This window comes from Lutjanus erythropterus, chromosome 10 (genome assembly GCF_056507025.1).
Source record: "Lutjanus erythropterus isolate fLutEry1 chromosome 10, fLutEry1.hap2, whole genome shotgun sequence".
NCBI lineage: Eukaryota > Metazoa > Chordata > Actinopteri > Lutjaniformes > Lutjanidae > Lutjanus > Lutjanus erythropterus.
In genome coordinates this window covers 34,785,554-34,812,032 of record NC_139326.1, presented here as the reverse complement: position 1 = coordinate 34,812,032, position 26,479 = coordinate 34,785,554, and the positions used below count along the sequence as shown (strand labels likewise).

At 40.0% G+C, this 26,479-nt stretch overlaps 1 protein-coding gene across 1 annotated transcript in view; it reads left to right on the top strand.

Annotated features, from left to right (window-relative positions):
- The window catches only part of LOC146320759 (breakpoint cluster region protein), a 43,846-nt gene extending 18,337 nt beyond the window's left edge, over positions 1-25,509 (top strand). Inside the window, exons 2-23 of the mRNA XM_084729148.1 lie at positions 1,223-1,404; positions 4,376-4,480; positions 6,079-6,264; positions 7,897-8,004; positions 8,238-8,298; positions 8,404-8,456; positions 8,553-8,693; positions 12,639-12,760; positions 13,114-13,279; positions 13,508-13,627; positions 13,857-13,932; positions 14,363-14,467; positions 14,582-14,656; positions 15,007-15,104; positions 15,329-15,460; positions 19,615-19,674; positions 20,947-21,056; positions 21,924-22,063; positions 22,237-22,371; positions 22,456-22,561; positions 23,809-23,968; positions 24,057-25,509. Coding sequence (XP_084585274.1) covers positions 1,223-1,404; positions 4,376-4,480; positions 6,079-6,264; positions 7,897-8,004; positions 8,238-8,298; positions 8,404-8,456; positions 8,553-8,693; positions 12,639-12,760; positions 13,114-13,279; positions 13,508-13,627; positions 13,857-13,932; positions 14,363-14,467; positions 14,582-14,656; positions 15,007-15,104; positions 15,329-15,460; positions 19,615-19,674; positions 20,947-21,056; positions 21,924-22,063; positions 22,237-22,371; positions 22,456-22,561; positions 23,809-23,968; positions 24,057-24,146 — 2,531 coding nt within the window. The 3' untranslated portion in view covers positions 24,147-25,509. The remainder of the gene's footprint in view (positions 1-1,222; positions 1,405-4,375; positions 4,481-6,078; positions 6,265-7,896; positions 8,005-8,237; positions 8,299-8,403; positions 8,457-8,552; positions 8,694-12,638; positions 12,761-13,113; positions 13,280-13,507; positions 13,628-13,856; positions 13,933-14,362; positions 14,468-14,581; positions 14,657-15,006; positions 15,105-15,328; positions 15,461-19,614; positions 19,675-20,946; positions 21,057-21,923; positions 22,064-22,236; positions 22,372-22,455; positions 22,562-23,808; positions 23,969-24,056) is intronic.
- The last annotated feature ends 970 nt before the right edge of the window (positions 25,510-26,479 follow it).

Genomic DNA, 26,479 nt, shown 5'->3' with positions numbered 1-26,479 from the left:
CTCTGTGCTGCTGTACGTATGTGTATATGAACACACTCGAGTCTATAAGAGCCTATCATGTTAAGGACCTGCAGCCTTGTAATACTGTACCTGGAGCTCCAGACACCCACCAGTACTTCAGTGTGAGAATACTATCTGCCACATTATGTTGTGGACATTTAATATAACACACATATCAGCTGAAATAATCTGTCAAATTTATTTTTTGAGCATCATTTGATTATTTTTCTTTAAAGTTAATGGAAACTCTAAGCACAACGTATGACATTTTATCAACATATACTTTATAAAGTTGTTGAGATTAATGTATTACTAAGCAGATGACTTTTTTTTTACATATCCCACAGACACAGGACAGCATTAGAACATATGTGAGGTGGTCTTTGTGTCCACCTGATCAGTTTATAGTCGCTCATTTTTAGCTTTGTTTTGGTCTCTACTCACTCCTGAGTGGCATATCTGGCTCTTTGGCTGCTAAATGCTAGCTTAGCAGCTAAAATGAGTCGCTAGTTGGTAACTTTGTCTGCTGTTCGATGCTGAACAGTGTACAGCTGCCTGCTGCAGCGGGGAACGTAGTTGATGAGAGCCGTGAGACAGAACCAGAACAGTAAAGCTGTGGAATGTAAAATCAACACAGTGAGCTAAAAGATGCTAACATGCCTCTTAGCTCAGCAGAGTCATATGATAATTCTCTGTGGATTTGTTATTACACATCATCCCTTTAACATTAGTCTTTTTTGAAGTGTGGTTTATATTACAAATGTTGATTTGTGCAGCTTTAAGGCCCTTATCATTTCAGTTGATTTTGCCCAATTGGAAATTCAGTCTTGAATCCAGTACAACAGCAACATGTACCATCTCAAAAGTTACCATAAAGTTGAACAACTTTGACACAGTGTCAACAGTCTTTATAATCTACACAGTGGCAATATGTATTGCCAGGTTATTACTATATTGTATCTCATTTTATTGTATAGGAGTTTCTGGTAGTGTGTATGTGTGTGTCCTACTTGTCTAAATCATCCCTGATAACGCTTAAGTAAACTGTGATAAGGCTGTGGCATCTTAACAACCCTCAGTTATCCCACCCACCCTACTGGCTCAGTACTAGAATACCAACAGTTTCAGTTTGCTTCATTTCCCATGAAGCTTCTCCATGTTTACTACACGTCTTAACAGTTTAATGGCATACCATGTGACTATTGTCCTTTGTTTCTCACAGAGGCTCCCTACAATGAGACCCCTCCGTCATATGGCTATGATCTGGAGCACTCAGAAGAGCACCAGCCCCGCCACGATCCTCTATCCTTCACCGGATCCCCGTCCTCCTCGCCGCGACTCCGCTCCAAGAGCCGGAGCAGCCGAGACACCCAGTCCTCGGGCTCTCTGGAGTCCACGCTGTCGGTAATGTTACTGGGTCAACTTCCACCAACGTGCCTGACGTGTTAACTGTGTCTCTCAGCTCGCAGTGCTCCTGCTGCTGTTCTCTCCTTCGTCTTCTCCTGGCTGCTCTGCTCTTGTTCCCTGGCTACTGCATTGTCCTTCACTGTCCTCTCCCCACGCACCATCCAACACTTTTTGCAGCTGTGGCTTCTCATCCTGTGATGAAAAGTTGCTATTAGTGCCTGCCATTGCTTCTTCTACTGTCTGTGTGCTGTTTTAAAAAGCAAAGGCAGAGCATCTTTAAAGCCTGCCAGTTAATTTAAGGTCAAGTTATTTTATTATTTTTAAGCTAATTAGTGCAAAGGTCAGAAACATTTTTATCGCCTCTGTCATATGCCATTCATAGTTCAACTGTTTCACTAAATGACACAAAAAATTCATATAAACCTTATTCTTCATGTTGCAAAGAGGGTATTGCTTCTTGTTATTCTACTCCTTTGTGTTGCTGGTGCATGTGCATGAAAGTGCAGGACACACCCAGATTTGCCAAAATCTGTATTTTTGTTACTTTAGACTGGAAGAAGAGTTGTTTTTGCACGAGTAAAGAAACCACTAAATCGCTTACAAAATCAGACAGGAAGTCAGTCATCTAACATGCCATGTACAGGTTGCAGATCTTTTCAACAGTTGCTTTGGTTGTTAAGTAATTACACAAATTTTTCACACTTAATATTGTAATGCCAGTCCTAGAAGGGATGCACTCAAATCCAAATACATTAATCGGGAAAGAATAAATAATGTAATAGAAACAAATATTTCCTGTATCTGAAGTTGCATCTACCTTAATCAGTCACTGATAACATGACTTATAAACCACACCCACTGCTGGTCCTCTATGTAAATACAGACAGTTTGGTTGCTAACAGATACAGGTACAAACAGTGATGTCTCTGTGTACCTCCAAGTCCAAGTGTATGAGGTACAATGTTTTTGAATGGGCTGACAAGTAACGTTTGGTGGATTGAATCCTCAGCATGCCCAAATAAATTATGCGCAAACAAACAAATAAGTCAAAATCCCTGTAAAGGGTCACTCCAGCGATTTACTCTTCCACTTCCACAAAGTTGGGAAAATTGCAAGAGAAAAGAAAATCAAAGCCACAGAGGATAGATATTTGGACTTTTAGGTCCCATAAAGGGAAAAGCATTAAAAATAGATTTCCCAGAATACATCTTGATAGCATATGCAGTCCATTGTGAGTTGGAAGTTGTTAGTTCAGACTTCCAATCTAATGCTGTGTTCCAGTCAAAGTCAGAGGGTAGAATTTCCCAGTTGTAACTTCCAGCTTCTGGCCGGGCACAAAACAAACCATGACAAATTTGTGTACACATGATTAAACTCTCAGCAGTGCAGCTTCCTCGCAGATAAATGACAGAGTCGGAAACTGTGCCCAGTTAACTAATAACATTGGCGCCATTCAAAAAAATGTGCCTTTAATTGATAGTACAGCTGAATATATGATAGGAAAGGGGGAAGAGAGAGCTGTAGCATCAGACTGGAATCGAACTGGGTCTGCTGCAGAGGACTCCAACCAGTCCACCAACTTAAGTGACATATTTTGACATTAATGTACATGTAGGATAGGTTTTACATTATTATTGTACATTTTATTTTAATTAAATACAGGTAAATATACTTTATCATTGACATTGTGCACTTCCATGGATGCTGCCATTGTTGTGTGACGTCAGACAACTGCTTCTTTCTGAAGCTGAGTGGATCATTTTGCTCCGTGTTTGCAAGTAGGAACTCCGACTTTGAGTGGTGTTCCATTACACTTTTTGCAGTAGCAGGTTGGACATTTTCAAGTTTTCAGTCATCTGGAGCGCAACATATATATGCACCAAAGTGCACCTGCTGTGGTAACTATGATCACCCGCAGCCAACTGATGTTTGTGTTGGAAGTCTCTGAACTTCACAGGCGTCTACAGCAGCTGATTTATCAGATGAGCACACTTTAAAAGAGAAGACAGGAGTGGTTGTTACAGCACATTTCACAACACAAGCACTAAATATAGTAAAATGCTGTGCCGCCATATTGCTGTGACGTCAGGTGTGTTTATCTCAGCTAACTCTGCTGATGACTGTTTCATTGCACTTTTCTGTCAGTTTGTTTTTTTTTTTTTGGTCTGAGTTCTAAGTACTGTGGATTGCAGCGTCCCTGCCTGATAAATGCTTACAACTTTGAAACTCCACACCCCCAGTTTATAACACAAGCTTTCTGTAATAAATGATGTCACTCACGACATGTAAAATCAGCGGAGTGCTCTTTAGAAAAGCACAGAAGAAGTGCCCTTCAGTCAGTCATTTAATCCCAGATGGGAGTGCTTTTCAGTATGAGGCAGGGCATTGCTGAAAAACATCATACACACTGTGGGCGAACAGATGTTAAAAAGAGCCCCAGCTCCCCTCCCCCTCTGCTCTGTCTCTGTCCTATCTGTGGTATTCTTATCCTCTGATGTCTTCAAAGCCTAAATCATGGTGGAGGGTGGAGTGAGGGTGGAGGGCTCACTCAGCATACAGCTTTTTATAAAAAAAAGAAAAATCTAGCTAATATTACAGTAGAGCTTGATACAGCCCTCCTCGATGCTCCAGTACATTTCTTTCTGACATGATAGCCTGCACCAGGATGACTGATGGCTTTGACCTGTTTGGAATAACAACTCCTGGACCAGAAACACATTTATCTTCCTTACAATGCGAGGAGAAGTCTCTGGTGTAGGCCTCTTGGAATGTAAAACTCCTACAGAGTTTAATCAGATCTGGTCTGTCCTTAATCCCACAACAGCTGTATCTGCAGCCAGGGGTTTCCAGAGGTGTGTGGGTGGGTTATTAAAGGCCAAACCCCTTTACGGTTTGCATATTATAGTGTTATGATTAGCCTTTTGTGTTGTTTGCCAATGGTTTTCTCTCCTCACCATGTTTGTATCAGGTGGAGTTGGATCAGGAGAAGGGGCTGGAGATGAGGAAGTGGGTTCTGTCAGGAATCCTGGCCAGTGAGGAGACCTACCTCAGCCACCTGGAGGCCCTACTGATAGTGCGTATAACTCACAACACACATGCACACAAAATAATTTCCTGAGTTGGTTGCAACCACTGACTGACAACACGTCTCCACTTCCTCCCACTGTGTCGGGGTATCGAGGTCCTGCCCACACAGCCTGCTGACTCAATGGCGAGCAGGACTCATCTGTCAATCATGCCATGACCCCCCCTTTTTATAGCATCAAATAGCATCTTAAAACCAAACTTACCAGAAAAAAAGCTTTAACATGTAACTACCTAAAATGACAGAAACAATCATTGAGAAAACCTGATTTGACGTGTAATGTGAACATTTTGTTTGGCTGATTTACTATCTGCTAATGTAGAGGGGGTGGAAATTATGACCTAACTGCAGCCAGCCACCAGGGGGCGATGGAAACGTTTTGGCTTTGTGGCTTTGTTCTGACGCTGTCTTCCCACTATTCAAAACTGAAGCCAAAATATCACAGATATGAGCACTGTCTTCTTGCACTGGTTACATCATTTGGAGTCACTCAGCTGTAAATCATGATGTGAAACCCCCTTTTTATAGCATCAAATAACTAATTAAAATCAAATTAATCAGAAAAATGAACACTTGACAAACATCAGTGTGATAAAAACTACCTAAAATGACAGCAACCGTCTTTTTCCTATCTATAAACATTGGTGAGGCAGGATTTATAACTTATACTGCAGCCAACCACCAGGGGGAGATCAAGATTTGGACTCACTTTTGGGGATCTGACATGTTGAAATGAAGAAAAAAAAGGTGATTACAAGTAGTTTACAACACTGCTAAAAATGTAGCAAGTATCTTAAATTTGTTTAAATGGTTGTGTGTTGTATGTATTCATTTTTAAACCAAGACTTTAATTTTTGAAAGGGCAAATAACACATTCTTCCTGTTACAGATGAAAAGTTAAATTCATAAGCTGTACACTGCATGCTTTTTTAAATTTACAGCAGCAAAACAGTATTACTTGGTCTTGTATGACCAGTATGGTACCTAGCTCTAGCTAATTTTGTTAGCATACTTCTATTAGCGTATTTATTTCAATTGTCAATTTGTGAAACTATAAAAACTAAAACTTCATCTTACAAATGAAAAATTGTTGGGTTTTATGGCTGCAGTGTGGGTCTGGTAAGACGTCACTAATGTTAGCTAACTTTTGATGGATATTTCTGTGTGAGTTACTGACATTATTTCGTCAGGTCGTAGATTCCTCTGTGCCAGTGCTGCTGTTACACTAGATTTCAGCAATTACCATTATCCCGTAATTGCCACTTGTGGTCACAGTGGCTGCTGTTCAGTGAGAGTTAGGCTTTTACTTGTTTACATGGACACTAACATTTTTCTAAGTAAAATAATCTGCTAATGGGACGAGACAGTTGTTTGCTTCTCATGCAGTTTAGCTTGTTCAGCAAATCCTAAGAAGTAAAAGTCTTTTAATCCATTTGTCCTTGGCAAAAAACTTCTCTCTACAAAGACAGTATCATTAAAAGCTTGAATTACTTATTGATCATTGTTTCATGCTGTACATTCAGTAACTATTTCCCATATGTTGACTGTTTCCCACATATTGATCATTTGATTGATTATTTATCCAGCCCATGAAGCCTCTGAGGGCTGCAGCCACAACTTCCCAACCCATGCTGACCATCCAGCAGATAGAGACCATCTTCTTCAAAGTGCCAGAGCTTCATGAGATCCACAAAGACTTTTATGACGCTCTCCTGCCTCGAGTCCAGGACTGGGGACACCAGCAGTGCGTGGGCGACCTCTTCCAGAAACTGGTATGGTGATTTTGTTATCTTCAGTGGGACGAACAAGGAAACAAAAATGTTTTCAAAGAAATTTAGTTTTGAGTCTTACCTGCTGTCATGAATAAGTGTGTCATGTTGGAATTGTTTTTATATTAACACAAATATAATCAACCATGTCTCAGGAAAATTACATAATAGTATTTGAATAATTTAGGAGAAAAACATGTCATGACAATGTTTCAAAGCTAAAGCAACAAAAACCTGTTTTTCCACTTCTTTTAGTCAGACTTGAACACAGCAGGAAATCTGTAGCCAGCAGAGCAAACAAGGAAATGAAATCAGTGGAATACAAAGTATCTGATGTGCTGATAAGAGTGAAATATTGTGAAAGCAGTTTGAGTTGTAACACTTTGAAGACTTTTAGTACCGTCTGGCAGTCCTAGACCCTCAGCTGATTTAAACCCTACTTTGGATAAGAGGACCAAGCATCAAATAACATGAAACCCCACAACATTAAATTGTATGTTGTTTTTTGATCAAACAGACCACTATTTGTCAAGTCAGTAACTTTCAGAAACTAATTATAGCACTCCTTAAATGTCAGGCCTTGATCATTAATAAGAGTTAAAAGAGGGGAGACTTTGAGGGGGGAAAGGTGGCTGTTAGTAACGTTCAGGGGCTCTTCCAGTGCACATGTGAGCAGACTGCCTGGAGTCATCTCCTGGCCAGATAAAAGCCTCCCTCCACCACATTACAGGCAGTAAAGGAGAACAAAACGCTCTAGAGGAGGTCGCTGAATAAAGAGCTACCTCAGTGTTTGCTGTTGGATGAAAAGGATGAAAAACACTCAGACATGGATTTATGTATAGACACACGTGAGCAAACACTGAGTCACACTCAAATGCATCAATACCTCTTCTAATACTGCTGTGCAAAGTCATGCTTGAGCACCAGGGGTGGAAAGTAACTAAGTCCTCAGTACACTCAAGTACGCACCTAAGTGATATTTTAATGTACTTGTGCTTTACTTTCCATCTTTTGCTTTTTACTTTTTACTTTTACTCTACTACATTTCAGAGAGAAATATTTACTTTATGAGACAGTTTTAGTTATTAGTTACTTTACAGATTAAGACTTTACATTATAAATAAAATAAAATTATAAAAATAAATAATTGTTCACCCAAAAGAAGTTTCCCCTCTAAACTTGCTTGAGGTCAAAGGAGGTAAAATTATTCAAGAATTAATAAGTATAGCAGAATTGTTGTTTCTGTTTTTCCCCACCACATAAACATCTCACAGCCCATAAAGTTTTTCTTGTAACCCTCTGGAGGGGAACCAGTTACACACTGATGAATCATCATTAACAATTTCATACATAGTATATATTTTATAATAATCTGTCAGTCACAGGGGGCAAATATTTTTACTTTAAGGACATTTGTACTAGTAATACTTCCCATAATTTTACAAGTTGGATTTTGAAGTCACGACTTTTACTTGTACCGGTATCAGTACTTTTATTTAAGTAAAGTATCGGCGGACCTCCACCTCTGCTCAGCGCAGCCTACAGTGACACTGCAAAGTACCTGGTGTAAACTAGTAAACTCTGTCTTCTTTGTTATGAAGTGAATCTAATCTGCACTCTGCTTGTGTCATGCAGGCCAGCCAGCTTGGAGTGTACCGAGCCTTTGTGGACAACTATAAGGTTGCTGTGGAGACGGCGGACAAGTGCTGCCAGGCAAACGCTCAGTTTGCAGAGATATCTGAGGTATGTAATCACGCTACGCACAGCAGGGCTGCGGCAGGCGAGTATTTGATGTTGTACAGCTGCCCGGGACAAGTGATGACAGGGCAGTTTTCAGCAGTCCTCGCAGTGTAAAGAGCCACGCAGCTCTTTACAGGGCTGCTGATGGTTTTAATTGCACTTTGGGGCAGTTGCTGTGATTTTAATGAGGGTATTTTTTTCCTCACTATTTCCCTCTGGTCTTATCTTCCTGCCAGAATCTCAAGGTCAAAAGCACAAAGGACTGCAAAGACCAGTCGGCTAAAAATTCACTGGAAAGTGAGTACTGAGTGAAATGAATGGCCAGCCTCCACATTAATCAATATTGCTATATGTAGTTGAGCTGTGACTGGGCCTGTTGAGCTGACTCTTCCTCCTCCACAGCTCTTCTCTACAAACCCGTGGACAGAGTGACGCGCAGCACGCTCGTTCTACATGTAAGTCAGTCTGCCAAACACAAATCTAGAGCAACATTCGTGTCTGCATGAAGAGACTTTAAAAGATGGAATTTGTCCAATTTTTTTCTGTTCCAGGACCTCCTGAAGCACACGCCCGCCAGCCACCCGGACTACCCACTGTTACAGGACGCCCTCCGCATCTCTCAGAACTTCCTGTCCAGTATTAATGAAGAGATCACACCACGTAGACAGTCCATGACAGTGAAGAAGGGAGAGGTCAGTGTGGAGAGCTGTACATCACCTCAGGGTTATATTGGGACTGCAGAGGGTTAAAACCCCTTTTTTTCAAATAAGTGACCTCAGGCCCACTGGAAAACTAGTTGCAAATAAAATATGTTGTTGTAGATAAATCAACGAGGGTCAATTTCCCCTCCACACTGCCAGTTGCTGCATTTTTAGGCAACTAGTTCCTGTAAGTGAGACAGAAACTGGATTTGCTAGTTTTTCAAAATTCCATCAATTCCAGTTTGGTTGAATGTAGCTCAGGTTGTTGTAGTTATTTCTCACTAAGGGCTTGTGCAGGAAAACAGGGCAAATTAAGAGTAAGTACAGCTTGTTCCTTTTGTGAAGGGCTTGTTCCCTTTGCCAGGGACAAATTCAGTGGTTTGAATGGTGTTGTGGCACAGCGACAGGGCCTTGTACCACAGTGGTGACTCCCTGTGCCGCTCCAGCTTTTATATGGTTTTATATTTGTCCAGTATACGTCACTAACTTCCACCCAGCTTTTGGTGGCCTGTTAACTCTCGGTAGGTATTCTGTAATACAGACAGCATTTATGGTCTGACCGTTTTCACAAATATTCAATATTGGAGGCAAAAAAGTCTTTTGTGAAAATGTAAGGTGTTATCCTGGCCATTCAAATGATCATTTTACAGACATTAAAACTAGAACTTTTGTCATGTTTCTTGGTTAAATGAAACTGGTTCTCAGTTGTTCCAGTCTGCTCTGTATACACGTATCACTTGCGGTGCATAGAGCACCAGGTGAAGTATTACAAAAACAATCAATCATGTAACTCGCAGAAGTGTGCAGGAGAAAAAATGCGAAAGACAAGTGACGGAGAGAGAGCGTGTCAGTATGGACAGAAATGTCAACATGGTGGCCTGGTAGCTCAGTTGGTAGAGCATTGACTGTATGTACAGAGGCTGTGAGTCCTCTGGTTCAACTCCTGCCTGTAGGGCCCTTTGCTGCACGTCATTTCCCCACTCTCTCTCCCCCTTTCCTGTCATATCTTCAGCTTTCCTATAAAAATAAATGCATAAAAAGCCCCCAGTTTCTCTGTAATTCTGTGGCATATCAGTTTAGTGTATAAACTACATTGCAGACAGATTGATCTGTGTTATCAATCAATCAAACTTTATTTATATAGCACCTTACATGCAAACAAGGGCAATACGAGGTCTTCACACAATAAAAACAATAAAACACACACACACATAAAGCAAAGACTTTGTAATGTTAAAGACTAAAATGAGAACAGCACTCATAAAAAAACTGAGGAACTGAGGAAACACTATCTTAAGTGAGGAAACACCAGAGGCAGGATTAAAAACTCAACATAGAAAACAATTTTAAATCAGTCATTAAATATATATGTGTTATATACTCATCCTGTCTTTATCTGTGGAAGCCCATTTCAGCTAATATGATGGAAAATGATTATAATGAGAAAATAATGACTTAGAATCTAAAATGATGACTTAGTATTTCAAAATATTAAGTTAGTATCTCACAAAGTGACTTAGTGTCTTAAAAAGTTGAGAAACTTTCAAATGACTTGCATACAAGTCATTATTTTGAGATACTAAGTCATGATTTTTAACCACAAAGCAATTACACTTCGGGCACACTTGATTCCCATCCCCAGTTAGCATGCTGCTAACAGTACAGTATAGTTGAGTTGAGTGTCATAGTCTTTGCAATTAATTAATAGTACTGGACAAACAATTTGACCCAATGATTGCATCAATTTGGCTAGATGTTTCTAGCTAAGAAGAGAAATAAAATTGCTCTATGTACTGTGAAGTAGAAAAGCTCTTTTCATAATCTAAGTACGGCAGGCAGCAACACGTAAGGACAGGAATTCAGTCAGTTAAGGGAAGCAGAATTACCAGTACTATTTTACATTTTAACAATACAGTTAGTGTTTGCTCTTGGCCCATGATGCACCCTTAAGTTTCAGTTTGGTCATCCGAGGGAAAAAGTTTGGCTACTCCCACCCTATGTAAACCAAAGAGATGGTGCAACTGACTGACTCTGCCATCCATGGGGCGATGCCACTAGGGAATTGGGCGACACATTATGGCGGAATAGGTGACTTAAGTTCTTGATTGATAGAACACTTTTATTATATGACTTGAGGTTTAAATTCTCACAAATGAACGTACTGTACAGCATTTTAGAACATTTTCACTTATTGATTTTCTCACTGTAACACTGAATTCCAGATCATATCTGCCCCCGTAACTTGCATCATATCTTGTGTACTGTTGACAGTAAAAAGCTCAAGGCACAAGGTGTCTGGAAGCTGCAATAAAACTGGAGTGTGAGTCAGGTTGCTGCTGACTCATCTCAGCCTGTCTGCTTTAGTTGTGAAGGAAGTGGAGCGTAGAGGAAGCTCGTGACAAAGCAGCGCAAACACTGGAGGCGAATGGCCTCTGTGCTGCAAACCAGGAAAACCTGTCGATTACCTCCACGCTCACTCCCATCCTTCCTCGCCGCAGTGTCAACTCTGCTTCCCAGAAATGACCTGCGGCACTCCTTATCAACTTCTCTGTCTGACCAGCTTTCTGCACTGGGTGTGCACCGGCTTGCCCGTGCTTCCTGACCCCCGTGTCCGCCCCCTCCTCACACCAAGCATCTCAGGCCTCTGATTCAGATGACCTGACCAAGAACTTCCTCTGTTTTTTCTGGGAACTGGCCCTGCCCACCGGGGTGGGATATTAAATCAAAGAAAGTTCTTGGGAACATTCTTCTTGATATTGTCTAGGAAGTCTGGAATCCCACAAGAAGATGGACAGATAACAAGCCAGCACATGACAATTGGCTTAAGAAAAGGACTTGTTCTTGTACATGATTGGCTCTCGACTAAATTTGCGCCCATTGTTGATGTTTTGCGCCGTAGCTGCCTGTAATTACCACGACCATTTAAACTCGTGTACATGCCTCGCTGCTCAACGTCTCATTATGGTGCATAAAAAAACAGTTTCCAGTGTCAGGAGGGTGTGAGCTCTGTGCTGTCCTGATCTGGTTTTTCCATTGGATTATTGACTATTTGTGGTCATGTTTGTGACACAAAACAATAAGCGGATGTCACCCTGCCACCTCGTTTTGAAACCAGGACAGTCCTGGACATGTTTGAAGGCCCGTAACCAGCCGGCGCTGCACTGGAGCGTGCAGAAAACAGAGTAGGAAAACCATGCCGCAGTGATTTCCTTGTTTTTGTTGGACTGCGGTTGGTGTGGGATCTCACATGTCTCACATGGGCAGTGTCACTGTAAACAGCCTCAGCAGAGGTCAAAAGGCAGGGGGGAATTTAGATGCACGCCGCTGCAGGAAGAGCTCATGTCATCTCATGCGACTCCAACCTCAGGCTGGATGGACCGGCCAAGATTAGAGCTCGACAAAGCTCTAAAGTTAGGATTCACTGTCAAAACAAGAAACATGACTTTCTCTTTATGCTATGTACTAATTGTCATAGTGTGCTGTTTTAGCAGTTAGAGAGATTTACTTTCTTGTTTTCTGAACTCTTTCTGGAGCGTCTCACCACCAGTCAGACCTCTTTTTTCAGCTGTGAGCAGCCCTTTCATTCCTTTTGTGCATTGCATTGTGTCAACAGTGTACCATATTTATTATCCATAAAGTCTGGTTTGAGTACACTTAATTTTGTCAGTTTTATCTAGATGTGGTCAGACAATGCAGCTGTGCTAGTGTTTCTGTTAGGCTGCAAAATGACAATGACTGCATTTACATGCACAAAGTTTTTGCCTTTATTCTAAAAAAAAGGACAATGTTCCTACGAAACTGTTCGCGTGACTAATGAAAATGAATATTCTGTTAGTTAATACTAATGAAATATTAAGGTTATTGGGGTTGTATTTGAGATAAATGAGAGTTTTATGCTACAAGTGTAATGATGTAATTTGTGTTTCCCGTTGGCAGAACCGTCAGCTGCTGAGGGATCGCTTCATGGTGGAGCTGGTCGAAGGTTCCAGGAAACTCCGTCACGTCTTCCTCTTCACCGACCTGCTGCTCTGCACCAAGCTGAAGAAACAGGCCGCGGGGTGAGTCTGGGTCGGCGTCCAGCCCGAGGTTAGAGACGCAGGAAGATCCGCCGGTTCAGATCCCTGTCGGGGGACGAGAGTCACTCCGCCCAGAGAGACATTAAACTCGTAAATTATGCCTTGCTGAAAATAGAACTCTTTGATTGTGACCAACTAGTGGTCGCAGTGGGAGACAAAAGTTGTAATTCCTTCATCACTTTCTTGAATATGTTTGTAAGCTTGTGGCTTGTTTGTTTCACACAGCCAGCAAACCATTTTGGTGAAAAAGCAGGACAACATGATTATTACTGAGCGAAGAAAATTGTGACGTTTAAAAAATGGTGGCATTATACACACATCTTGTCCCCCAACAGGAAAGGGCAGCAGTATGACTGTAAGTGGTATATCCCACTGGCTGATCTGACCTTCCAGACCATCGAGGACTGCGAGTCCACCCCCATCCCGCTGGTCCAGGACGAGGAGATTGACGCCATGAAGATCAAAATATCTCAGATCAAGAACGAGATCCAAAGAGAAAAGGTGAAGATAAACACACTCAAACTTCACAAACACACAGTACAAAGAAAAAACGACAGAATTCAACGTACATACAGCAATTTGAAGGAATTGCACTGTTTAAATACCAAAACAATAACAGCTTTGTACCCAAGTCTAAAAACAAGCTAAAATAAAATGAGGAACTTATAAGAACAAAAGTCTAGACATCATGTGCTGTTTTACATGAACTCTTATACCGGTCATCTACAGAGAACCACCAAAGGACCTAAAGTGATCGAGCGCCTGAGGAAGAAGTTGTCAGAACAAGAGTCCCTGCTGCTTCTCATGTCACCCAACATGGCGTTTAGAGTGGCCAACAGAAATGGAAAAGTGAGTCGGGGGTCTTATGTGTAAAATTCAGTGTACTTTGATCGATGAAAGATGTTTCCTGATGATTCCCTGATGGATTTTTACATACAAAGTATTATTGGGAATACCTTGTTCCAAGCAATAGACAGTTTCTTCATTTGGTTTCTGCTGCCCCCTGCTGTTGACAAGCGTGAAATTACAACGTGAGAGTGCAATAAAACACAGTATATTATCCATTCACTTCTTTCAGGGTTTCACATTCCTCATCTCTTCAGACTACGAACGTGCCGAGTGGAGGGAGATCATCCGCGAGCAGCAGAAGAAGTGTGAGTTGTTTTGGAAGTTTCTGTAGGAGTAACGTCATCAGAACAATAGATTCTGACCACTTTATTATCATGTCCCAGGTGTCATTATTGTCCACCAATCAATAATCAAAAATAAAAATCTCAAATCAGGTAAAATTCCAAAGTTTTTATGTACTTATTGCTTGTAATAAATAAATAATACTATTGCAATTTCCATGTTCAAATAATGATAGATTTCTTATGTCCAGTCAAGTTGTGTAAAATGGGATGTGGATTTCCAAGTTTTTAGTTAAAAACAATAATAATAATACTCTGCTGTTACCTCACTGTATCCTGTGGTATATTTATTGCTCTTGATTTTGAAAGAATATTTTAGTGGGGTATACAGTAAGCAAAAGAAACAGTTATAATGTGATATATGTGTGACTTTATCTTTACGTGTGTCCTGCAGGTTTTAAAAGTTTCTCTCTGACCTCTCTGGAGCTGCAGATGCTCACTAACTCGTGTGTCAAACTCCAGACTGTTCACACGATTCCAATGACCATGAATAAGGAAGGTAAGGTTCACAATGTGATTTTAGGGTTTAATATACATTTTAATGTACCAACAGTGTTGTTTTTTTGTATTTTTTTTATCTTAATCTGCCTGATGTGAACGCTCCACTCCACAGATGATGAGTCCTCTGGTTTGTACGGCTTCCTAAATGTCATTGTCCACTCCGCATCAGGGCTGAAACAGAGCTTAAGTAAGTGGATTATCCTCCTGTTTTTGACTATAAATCATCTCACTGATAATTCGAGAGGTTACACGTGGTGTCACATCATCCAGACTCATCTGCTGCATCCCCCCTCCTCCTCCCTCTGTCAGCTGGGAGGGCAGCTGCAGGGGAACAAGTGGGATTAGCCAGGAACACTGTGTACGAGCCGACTCAAATATGTCTTTCTCAAACCGCTGCCTGCTCAATCTCTACTTTGTGATCTGTCACAAAAGTTTTCAACCGGCCAACTCCTCTTTTTTCTATTTCATAATGTATTGAGTAACTTTTGGTTTCATTTTGATTTTTCAATGAAAAATACCTGTGCTTGTGCCCACTAGACCTTTACTGCTCCCTGGAGGTGGACTCTTACGGCTACTTTGTCAACAAAGCCAAGACACGAGTGTACAGAGACTCAACAGAGCCCAACTGGAACGAGGTGAGAGTGCAGATCAGAGTGGACAAAGTGACGGAGTGAGATCCTGTCCACCTACAGTATAAACACTGGTGTTTCCCCTAGACGTTACTATAAGAAATTCAAGCATATCTAGTTTTAAAGAAAGCCATGAATGCTCAGAAAAACTGGGCTAAAATAAAAAAAAAACATTTTTGTAAGCTGAGCTGGAAACTTCAGTAAGATGCCTTTGGTTTTTTTTTTTTAAGGAGTTTGAGATCGAACTCGAGGGCTCTCAGACTCTGAGGCTGCTCTGCTATGAGAAGTGCTGCAACAAAACCAAGCAGAGCAAAGAAGATGGCGAGATCACCGACAAGATCATGGCCAAAGGACAAATAAAGGTACGGATCTGGGTCAAACGCGTTAGCTTAGCATTATGTCCTTGGGAAATACCAGATGGGTACGGGGTCACTATGTTAGTTTTGCCAATTTTAGCCTGACCAATACTAGATTTTTGATGTCTACAAACCAATATCAATATTTAAGGCTAGGATGCAGCAGCCAGCAACAATTTTAGATCATGTTACTTTAAGTTACATTGTTAAACTTCAATTTATTTTTTACTCTAAACCAAAATTAAATATAATTCTTTTGCCAAAACTTTAAAGTCTGACTTGTGACTGAATTGTGATATCTTTTAACTTATACTTTTTGAGATGGTTTAAGCAAAATAATCAAATTATTTAAGAAAGGTACAGCACAGACTCAAGCAAATTGAGTTTTATGATGCATCTCTTCTTTCCTTCTCTTCAGATGATCAATTTAAACAGTCTGCCTGCCTGGCAATCTCCTTTTTTCTACTGTGCTGTTTTCAATTTTTTAATCTTCTAAAAAAAATTTGGCCATATTGCTCCATTAATTCGGCCAACAAGTTTTTCTCAAAGGAGGAGAAATAAGAGCTTCCCTGCCAACTAGACTAACTATTTTTTTTAGCTAGCTAGCAAAACGTTTTGGTTTTTTTTGGTTAGCTAGCAAACATTTAATAAAAATACATAACATAACCAAACAATTTGTTAAGTATTGTTTTAAGTGGGACATTTAACTAAAGTTTTATTTCCCAAAATGTCAAACTGTTCCTTTAAGGCCAAAATACAATGACTTTTAATCACTTTCTGGCAACTTTCTAAACATTCTGGCAATATATAATTACAAATATTTGCCAAATTTCTGGAGAACACTGGACCTCTTATACAACATGCTGTATCCCATATGACACCAAAGCAGAATAAAAGAGCTAAAGTCAATATTAACTGACTCTGTATGACCCCAAATCTATACAGTTCCACTGACATGTAGAGGAAAAATGATCCTCGCCTATGTGGAGTGAACTCGCTCCCCCTATTGATTCCACTACCTCCACAGTGGTGACATGTTTGCCCTGCCGACCACAGGACCTTTTTTGACTAATCCTGCCCTGTGGGGAGCTTCCCTGTTGAAAACCAAGTGAGCAGTGAGGTTGCTGGTGGGTTGCTTCAGCTTGACCTCTGATAGGGTGTTGTGACAGAGGGCGGATTAGACTTTGGGTTGACCAAATGTGGCCGTTGGCACGGCTCCAGAGCATGACAGAGTGTGAGAGACACAGAGAGCTCTTTGATCGGCCAGTGAAGGGATTTCCCTGCTGGACAGGTGGGTCACAACTCTGTTCAGTGTCTTAGTAGAAAGGAGCATGTGAGTGCTGGCATCCTCAGTCAGATACTTGCCATGTTACTCAGGAGCCAACAGACTGGAGACGGGACATCTGTCAGGTTTAAAGGCACTTTCATGTTGGCCTTTCTACTTGCTTTGTTGATGTCAACATCAATGGCTTTTCTGTCGTGCCCCCTGGCACACCCTCCACCCCACAATGTTTATTCACAATGAGAGTGAAGCATCTACTATAAAAGGACCTAAGTTGAATTTTAGGTCAGCATCAGCATTTTTCCTCTGATTAAGCAGACTACTGGTCTGCATCGGTGGTATGGAGACAATTTAAAACTGACTGAGTGGTTGTACAGTCTCAGGAATGAAAATATGACATGAAAATTAACTGTAACTGAAGTGATTTTAATAAAAAAACCAAAAAAAAAACCTTGCTGACATCTCTAAAATGAACAAAATGAACACTGTATATACCTGCACATATACACACAAACACACACTTCACAGTGTCACTTAAAAACCGTGATAATTAAAAACGTGATATTAATATCATGTTAATACACATAAAGTAATAGTGTAAAAATATAACATTAAACATACTGTATTCTCTTAAGTAACATTTTTAAATCAGATTCCAGATTTTGTGTAGATGCCTTTATTGTTTGAATTCTTTTTTGTCATGATAATTGTGTACTGAACAGCCTTGACTCATACTCAGAGAAATCCATAATTTTATTCAAGGTAGCAACTTCATGTCAGATAGATTTTCATCCGCAGTGGTGGTCAGTAACTCCCATGATTCCACACTACTTCATGATGTCATCAGACCACGTATTTTGTTTTGATGCGAGTACCACTAGCTTCAGAAATTATGCACTGTGTATTTAAATAAGGAAAAACAGAGAATAAAATATGATTGAAAAAAGAAAACACATAGGCTAGAATAGATAATAAAATAAATGAAAAAATAAATACACAGAAATGAAGCTGAAAAAATAATATAGAAAAATTAAGAAATAGGTAGATTTTTTTTAAGGTAGAATCAGTAGGAAAGAAGTTTATTGTTGTTTCTCATTCTCAGGATGTCAAATACCAACATCTTGGGTTGGTAAAGCATCTTGAGCACAGCAAAAATAATGAGACAGAGGGTCTCTGCAGATACAGCCGCCACCAGAGCCTATACGTTTGTGGGGTTTTTTTGAAAACATTCCATATTATGCCTTTAAGGTGTCTTTGCCGTTTATTATTTGTCAATTTTGGATCAAATCAACATATTGTAGTTGCAATGAGATCTGAAAGCTTGTGATTAGCATGATTTCATTATTCAAGAAAACTCCAACTTGACCCTGTATCACCATTTCATCCTCATGAGAATGTGTCAGCTGAGGCCGGACCTTAAGACCTGCTCTGTGGGAAAAGAAAAGATGACTTTTTATAGAAAGAAGAGCCACGGGGAGGGCAACAGGTCATGTAAGGGTTATTACATGATGGATTTGAATGCTAATTATGGTATCAGGTATGGGGAAGACCAGCCTGGTGTTAAAGGTCACCAGCACTAATCAGTCATTGGCCCAAGAAGATCCTGTTTAGGCTACCTGAGATGCTAGATTAGCAGGCAGCGCTCCTCACAGCGGCAGGCGTGAGCACGTTGGTAATGAGGGTAGGAGGGGATTCTCGGGAGTTAATCCCCCAAATCCATCTGGGAAGTAGAACAACACAGAGGCAAGCGTGCTCGGCAGGCTGCCGGGCTTTGTTCCTTTTCTGACTTCCCACCGGAATGATTTGGAGGCTAACGATGTTGAGACATGAAGATGAGGCAGAAAGTTTTGTAAAGATTCAGCTGGACTGCGTCAGTGAAGATCATCAAGGCGATGTGATCAGCGGCTGCTCATTCAGGGAAGAGGGACCTGCTGCTTTTCTTAGTTCTGTGGTTTAGAAAGTAGTTCTATCTGTGGAACAGCGCTGGATTCTTTGTTCACCCATAGTCACTGAAAGCAGCATTTTAAATTTAAGAGAGGCCGATGCCAGAAGGGATGAGTGAGACTGAGAACAATCCTAATGAGGAAGAGAGTGTGGATCAGGTCAGCAGCAGTCCTGAGGAAGAGGGAGACATGTCTCCAAGGAAACCCCCGAGTGCAGGGGCCCGTCTGTGGGACAGAGTCCGCAGCAGTCTGCTCAAACCAAAGGTAAAGATGTGGACAGCGAGCGTGGGAAGTTGGTGTAAAGGATACCTCGGGAACCTGCGTTCAAGGACAAATTTGTTTTAGCTTTCTCGTATATTTTTGGTGATGTTTAATTCTCCATTTGAATTATACACTCTGTTGTACTTCTTGCTTCTTCTTTTTAAAATGTTTTTGATAAAAAAGAATTACATAAAAGAAAATGTCCTTTCACTGAACAAAGGATTATCTGAATGAGATTCGATGGTTTCTTGGGTGAAAGAACATCTGCCATGTTGGACAGGCACAGTGCTTAGCGGTGAGGACATGATGTTATCACGTTACTCATGCCTGATCACAGTAAATAAAGCCTGGCACTGTGGTATTAGTCTGATGACTAAAATAGATCAGTGACACCTGGCCATATGGAGTTTATGCTTATGTTAGGCTGAGTGCAATAATTGAGTGAGTAATATTCTTGTTTACCTGCATTTCTTTGCTGTTGCAAAAACTAAACTCTCACTGCAACTCACAGAGTCATTGCAGTGTTCACTTTTCATGTTTTAATATAATATTAGTGCTCATCTCATTTAAAATCTGATACAAACAAAATATTCCCTGTTTTTTAAACTGAATCTGAATTACTTAAAAGTTAAAGAGTCATTGAAATAAAACTTTGCCTTTTATGTTTTTTTCAGTTGGATCCTCAGACGTTGCAAAATAAAGACTGGCAGAGAACAGTCATCGCTATGAATGGGGTAAGTGTTTTCACCAACAGTAAAAAAAAAGACAAGATTGTCAAGAATGCTGAAGTTCAGAAATGTTTCATAGCTTCTGATTCTGAGCTGAAAAGGAGAATTAAGGGAAAGAGTAATGATATTTAGCAGCGGAGTCTCCATTTTTATTAGTATGAGATACCACATTGAAAGCTTTAGGGCTGTTTAAAACCCATTTTCAGATATGTGTAATTAATCTCAATAATTTTATTGTAATTTATCTTTTTTCATTGGTAATTTCACTGCCTGCTTTGTATTCTATGGCAAAGTATTAGGACTAGGGATAAGACAAACAGTATGAAATTGCATTTTGCATTGCATTTTGAGAGTAAAGTTGAACTCTCAGTGTCAGTGGCAGGTTTAAAGGTTGAACTGTTGAGAATAAAGTCAAAATGTTGAGAATGAAGTTAAAATAGCATTTTGGGGATAAAGTCAAAATGGTATATCAACTTTATTCTCAACATTTTGACATTATACTTGAAATGCAAAATTTTAAAAAAATGTCTTCCTCCTTTCATTTTGTCTCTGATGCATGGTGCTGATACTCTTCTGTAGTATTCAGACCACATATGGCCACATCTAGATCAAAATCTATACCTACACTTTACACACTTAAGAAACGCTATTTGATAAGTGTTTTTTGAGCTAAACCTTTTCTGACAAATAAAAGAAGGGTCTCACAAAACTGAAAGTGGATTTTAAGCAGCATGATCGTAATTTGTCCCTTAACTTTCCCCTCAACCTCCAAATGAGAAACTGTGAACAAGAAGCCAACTTTAGTGTCTTTGATAAAAGTGATTCATGTGACACGAGTGGTAAAGTCTAATTGTAATAGTGAGGCTGTAATCATGCTTTTTGACATCACTAAATACACATAGATGCATTAAAGTGAAAATGTGTAACAATTGAACTGTTGACACAAAAAAACATATTCTGACCCTTACAAATGAAAAGTTTAATCATGAGAAATAAAACACAACCTTCTTAAATTCAGTCCAGTTCAGCTAAATTTAATACACACACGCTTGTGTGGTACGATCAGTAGCTAATGTCAGCTGAAGTTAGCAAGTGTTAGCATAGCTATTGCTGTGAAAATGCACCAGTGTTACACTATACTACACTTTAGCATTTGTCGTTACTGTTAATGTCTCTTGTAACCTCAGTGTCTGCTGTTCAGCAAAAGTTACCCATACCTGCTTAGCTGACATGAATAAACAGTTGTCAGTAATAACAGTTTTTCTCTCCTTGTTTCAGATTGAGGTGAAGCTCTCGATGAAGTTCACCAGCAGAGAGTTCAGTCTGAAGAGAATGCCTTCACGGAAACAGTCCGGCGTCTTTGGCGTGAAGATCAACGTAGTAACTAAGTGAGTTGATGATGATGTCATTTTTTATGCAGCTTAATGAGACAACATACTCTACATGTGGCTTTTTTTTTTCTTTTTCTTTTTTTTTTACAAAATAGACCTGTTCTTTAAGTTTTAGTGTCATAATTTTGATTTAACTAGATACAACTTTTAAATGTGTTAAATGTTTAGTCTGTGGCCCTTTTTTACTGCATACATTCTGACTTTTCATAGCAGTAATAACACTGACAATGTCTCCTCTGTAAGTGTCCCAGTAAGCCATCAATCTGACAATATTCTGAATTTGATATGGGTCGTGTCAACAGCATGTTCTCTTTGGATATTCTGTGTTAGGCTTTGTTCTGAATCGATTATTGTCTGATGAAGACATGTGGGATGTTCTGGTATTATTCAGGATTTGGGAGCATTCTTTGGACACGTATAGAGTGTGCAATCTTAATTGAGGTTTTGTTGCAGTTTTACAAGACAGGAGTAGAGATGCATGCACAAAAGAAAACTCCACTTTTCTGGTTGGAAGGAGAAACACACATCATTTTAAATATTTTATGAAAGACCCAACAGGTTGTTGGATATGTGCTAATATTGCAACGTCAACCTTTTCAAGACATGGTTAAATAATGAAAGAGGAAGTGTGGAAAACTGAAAAAATCCGTTTTTGACACAAAGAAGCAAAATGGTCTCTAGCCGTTCCACTTTTCCATAATAAATGTGTATCAGCTGGTTGTGTTTTGCAGGAAAACCCAGTCTATTGACAGCAAACAATAGAGCTACACTTATTTCAACCATGATCTCTTGTGTTTAAAGCATTAATATGATGTGTTGATTTGTATGTGGACACTTTCAAACTTGTTTCTGTGTCCTCACCAGGCGAGAGCGTTCCAAGGTTCCCCTCATTGTGAGGCAGTGTGTGGAGGAGATCGAGCGCAGAGGGATGGAGGAGGTGGGGATCTACAGAGTGTCTGGTGTCGCAACTGACATCCAGGCGCTGAAGGCCGCCTTTGATTCAAGTGAGTTCAGTCTGGATTTGATTTTTTATCAAACTTCATTTGACAAACACAGCTGCGAAAGAAGAGATACTTTACATGTAGACAAACCTAAACATAGAGCTTAGCAGGACAGTGTCCGCTGTGCTACATGTATGCTTTAGTCTTCAGTGACCGTTGTCTCCTGTGCCCCGCAGACAACAAGGACGTGTCTGTCATGATGAGGGAGATGGACGTAAACGCCATCGCAGGAACACTGAAGCTGTATTTCCGCGAGCTGCCGGAGCCTCTTTTTACCGATGAGCTGTACCCCAACTTTGCTGGAGGCATCGGTCAGTCACCACTTCTTCATCTTTTCAGTGGTCAGGTGGGATTAATGCAGCTGCAACACATTCATGTTTGCTTTTGCCTTGCAGCTCTCTCTGACAGTGTGGCCAAAGAAAGCTGCATGCTCAACCTGCTGCTGTCTCTACCAGAGCCCAACCTGGTCACCTTCCTCTTCCTGCTCGACCACCTTAAAAGGTAAAAGACCCCACGACATTATGTGAACTGTTGTGTATCTGTGTTTCAGTTGTATGTGAAGTAACACCTTCATCATGTTATAGATGAAAAGTTTAAGTGCTCAGCAGTAAAATTCAGGGATTTTCTGCTAAAGCCTGACTTGGTCTCATTTTACCAGAAGGTTATGGTAGCTAACATTATCAGATTTAAGATACATTACTGATACAGTTCACTGACTTAATTCTTCTTCACTTGCGCTCCTGGTTTACAGTGTTTGTTAACATTAGTCCTGTAATTGTCACTTGCAGCTTGTATTGGCCATTCAGCTAAAGTTACAGAAGCTAGTTTTAAAGTTTATAAGCTGTCGTTTGAACAAAGTCACCTTAAGTAGGAAGTTTCCTTTACTTGTTTCAGATTGAGATAAAGCTTTTGACAGTTTGAAGATAATACAAAAATAAGAAATAAAATACTGTACATCTGATATACACTGAAATTAGAAACATGACACAAAGTCAAGTAGCACTGAGCCCGTACAGAAACAAGTGGAAAATAAGTGACATAAGCAATAAGCTAATATATAGTAAGTTCATATAAAGGTGAAAGACAAGTAAAGAGGATAACCAGATATAGTAAACAAATAAGATGCAAATATAAGAGATGATCTTAAACATACTGTACAGTGATTTTATATAAAGCAAATAGAAAGCCAATATAAAACAAACTTTTGAATTTTAAACAGATAAAAGAGTAAAATATATAGACTTGCATATAAAATTACTAAAATGATGGAATAAAGCACAATTCAAAATATGACTATAAAAGTAAAGTTAAAGTAATAATTTAAAGAGGAAATATGAAAGTGACAGGATAGTAGAAAAGAAAACTGTTAATTGAAGGGCATCCCTTAAAAGCTGCAGTGGAGTCTGGTGATTTTACACTGAGGGGAGGGCTGGAGAGGTGGGACTGAAAACACACAGTCACTCTTGGCTTTCAGCCTGGTCTGCAGAACAGCAGCTGTAGGTTTTGATGAGCTGATCTTAGAGGCCTGACTGGGCCATAAGGAGTTAAAAGTTCTTTAATATAATCTGGGGGCCGACAATGGAAAGCCATGTTGGTAATAAATAAAACTTAGTAAGGAAGCAGTGCAGTGATGCGAGAATGGGACTGATAAGACAAGATCTCCTTGATTTAGTTAATGATGTACTGTTTGGCTCAGGACTTTGTGACGATCTATAGGCTGAATGTTATCTTTGGCTTTGTTCTTACAGGGTGACTGAAAACGAGAGCGTCAACAAGATGTCCTTGCACAATCTGGCTACAGTTTTTGGCCCCACTTTGCTCCGGCCCTCCGAAAAAGACAGCAAAATCTCAAACAGCTCACAGCCGATCTCCATGAACGACAGCTGGTCTCTAGAGGTCATGGCTCAGGTAAAACTCGTGTCAGGACATCGATTAGTGAGCCAGCGACATTTGAACTGCTTGTGCGGCTCTGATCACTTTCTCTGTGTGCCCATAGGTGCAAGTCCTCCTCTACTTCCTTCAGCTGGAGAGCATCCCAACGCCCGACAGCAAGCGTCAAAGCCTTCTCTTCTCTACTGAAGTATAACAGGAACATCAAGCACTTAAAATGTCTGTAAATGTTCTGTTCAGAGGCAGAATGTTAGCTGCTTAATGGACTGGACGCTGCTGAGCAGCCATGGCTGGCTGGTTTACTCCGAGAGCGCTTCATTTAGCCACCAGGTGGAACCATCGACACACTAAACTAGGAAACAGCCACCATGACCAAAGCCATTTCTGTTGGAGATGTGATGAGCATGAGTGTCCTGTTTACTTACAAGCTTACCTGCTGTGTCAGAAAAAGACAACCCTATATGATGTATGGACAAAATATATCATTCCTTTTTTTTAATTTAATTTAAATGACTGTACTTTGATATTTTCCACTGCCCCGTTCTGTCACTGTGCACATTATCTCCATATTCACAGAGGGGGATGTCTGCTGTAGCTGGATTTTGTAAGATTTATTCTGTGGATGGATGAATGGTTGGATGAATGGACCTTTATTTTTCATGTTTGTTTTTTCCCCAGAAATGTTTGACTTGGTTGAAAGCTCACCTGTGCCAATGTTTTCCTGCTGATGACCAATAGAGCGTTTCAGTTACCCTAATGTTTACACACACACACAATCTTAATTTTGTACAGAATTTAAACCTATGAGACTGAAAACTGTAGTTAACACACAGCAACATGCAGGCATGTTGACCCGACCGTTTGAAGTGTTTTGTTATCTGTGCTGTACGACTGGTATGGAGACCACATACAGTTCACAGGTTCTTCTGCTGGCGTCCGAGCCGACTTTCTTGTAGATATGAGTGCTTTTTTGGGAGGTGGTACAGAGAAGTTAAAGGCAAATCATTCCAGGAAATTCTTCCACCCTTGGAATGTATACTGTGCTGTGTATTGTATTAATTTCACAGTGGGTCTTTTGTGTTCAAATCTCATATATTCTGTCCACATTTTTTTTTAGCTTCTGTATAATTTCATTTATTCAGTTGAAGTTGATGTGTATGTGTTACTGCATTCCTTCCTACCTATAGGACAAAACCACACTGCTGTAGAAATGAGAGCACCTGCAGATTAACTGAAATACCAAAATGTTCCCTCGTAGGACCTTTGAAGCACAGTGATTCACTCATATCCAAGTCTACTCCAGGATTATTAACAGGTTTATCATCCACATACCTTAGTATTACTTTCAAAGCCATGTGAAAGTACACTTTATGCTTGCATTGATATTTGTTTTTCCAAATCACTTCAAGTATTCAAACACTTGTTAGCACAAACTATAGCCCTAAAAGCTTGTGATTTATGTAAAATAAATAAGCAATAACTCTTAGTGATTCTTAGGATCAGCAATGATTAGTGGGTCTTATATGTATGATTTATGTAAATAAAACTTGCTAATATTATTCTTGGAATGTGTCATGTCTTAGTATGTGACAGAACATACTCAGGTTAGAAGTTTAGTCTCTGACACAGCTTTGTTTTATTATGTCCAGGCTCTGCAAAATGTCAGTTCTCTTCTATAAATTAGATTTTTTTTTAAAAAAAGAAGAGATGTAACATCTCATTTTCAAGGGGTTCCTCTGGACACAAATACAAAAAAACAAAACCAGTGTTACACTGGAAGAGTGCACTCAGTGGAGTGCAGATCCAAGCCAGGCAACAGACGGTGAAGCACCTACTGCAATGGCATCACAACTGCCAGATGCAACCAGCTGAGATCTGCAAATTTCCACCAACATTAAAATGAACGCCATGTTGGTGTTCCGAGTTGAAATGAGATTTCAAGCTGAAACAGTTGTTGATCACTTGTGGCTCCTAGCAGCCAGTTAAGAGGAGTGAGAAGTCAGCTGTCAATGTCCATAGAGAACAGAACAGTCAAAAAATAGAATTACTGCCTGACGGTTGTTTGTCTCCACCAACCAGTCAAGGTACAGTTTACATCCATGTCTGTCCAGACTCATATAATGTCTGCAGTGAAGACTTGAATCCTAGTGGATGAAGTTTGAAGAAATTCCCTCCATGTGTTCTTGAGGTATCATCTTCATGAGAGCAGGACAGACATGAGGTCACAGTGACCTTTAACCACCAAATCCAATCAGTTCATCATTGTGTCCAAGTGAACATTTGTGTCAAGAGTAAAGAAATTCCCTTGAGGCGTTCTTAAGGTGTTCATGTTCACAATGTGATATCTAAACTTTATACTTTAAAATGTAAAGGCATAAAAATGATACTTTAAAAAAAAAGGGTTTTACATTTTTTTCCCCCAAAATTCTGGAACACAGACGTCCTTCAGTATGCAGTCATGGTTGTGCATAAAAACAATTTGGCTGGTCAGTCCAGTAGTATTCAAGATTAGTTCATGGATGATCATGC